The sequence below is a fragment of the Egretta garzetta genome, unplaced genomic scaffold (genome assembly GCF_000687185.1).
Source record: "Egretta garzetta isolate BGI_Z169 unplaced genomic scaffold, ASM68718v1 scaffold551, whole genome shotgun sequence".
In the NCBI taxonomy this organism is placed as follows: Eukaryota; Metazoa; Chordata; class Aves; order Pelecaniformes; family Ardeidae; genus Egretta; species Egretta garzetta.
This window is the reverse complement of record NW_009258493.1, coordinates 10,253-11,048: the sequence shown is the minus strand read 5'-3', so window position 1 is coordinate 11,048 and position 796 is coordinate 10,253. Positions and strand designations below refer to the sequence as shown.

General features: G+C 67.8%; 1 protein-coding gene across 1 annotated transcript in view; it reads left to right on the top strand.

Annotated features, from left to right (window-relative positions):
* LOC104132293 (integrin alpha-IIb) overlaps window positions 1-796 on the top strand; it is an 11,235-nt gene that overhangs the window by 7,433 nt on the left and 3,006 nt on the right. The window contains exons 13-17 of the mRNA XM_035901327.1: window positions 25-117; window positions 219-298; window positions 404-478; window positions 549-651; window positions 732-793. Coding sequence (XP_035757220.1) covers window positions 25-117; window positions 219-298; window positions 404-478; window positions 549-651; window positions 732-793 — 413 coding nt within the window. The remainder of the gene's footprint in view (window positions 1-24; window positions 118-218; window positions 299-403; window positions 479-548; window positions 652-731; window positions 794-796) is intronic.

Sequence of the window (796 nt, the reverse complement as noted above, 5' to 3'; positions counted from 1 at the left end):
ACCCCCCGTGTCCCCACCCCACAGGGGCAGGAGAAGCTGAGCTGCAACCCCAGGAAGGAGAACGGGAGCCATGTGGTGATCTGTGAGTTGGGCAACCCCATGAAGGCAGGTGCCCAGGTAAGGGAGTGTGGGGTTCCCCCCAAGCCCATCGCCCTGGGGCTGGGGCTGGGCATGGCCGGTGGGGTAGGACACCCACCCCCCCTCCCGCTGACCCCCAGATCACCGTGGACATGGAGCTGAGTGTGTCCGGCCTGGAGGACATGGGTGATGCCATCACCTTCCAGCTCCAGCTGCGGAGGTGACACCATGCCAACCCCCTGTCCCCCACCCACCACTGGGACCCAGGCACCTGCGGCTTGGTGGCCTCAGCGTGTCCCCAAACTCACCCACCATGTCCCTGCAGCAAGAACAGCCCCAGCCCTGCCAATGTGTCGGTGATGGTGCCTGTGGAGGCGCAGGCGGCGATGGAGCTGCGAGGGTGAGAGTCTGGGGGGGTATGAAGGACCGGGGGGGGCCACGGGGGACACTGACCCCCCCTCTCCTGCCAGCAACTCCCTGCCGGCCACCATGGTGCTGCCCATGAGCTGGCACAGAGTGGAGGGCAGCCGGCGGCTCGAGGACCACGGCATCAAGGTGGAGCATGTCTACCAGGTAGGGTGCTGCACCCATGGGTGCCCAGGGGCCTGTTCCCCCCGTCCCCTCCCTGGTGTCACCTCCCCGTCCTCCCGCAGCTCCACAACAAGGGTCCCAGCACCGTCAGTGGGGTCACCCTGCGCCTCGCCGTCCCCCGCCAGCT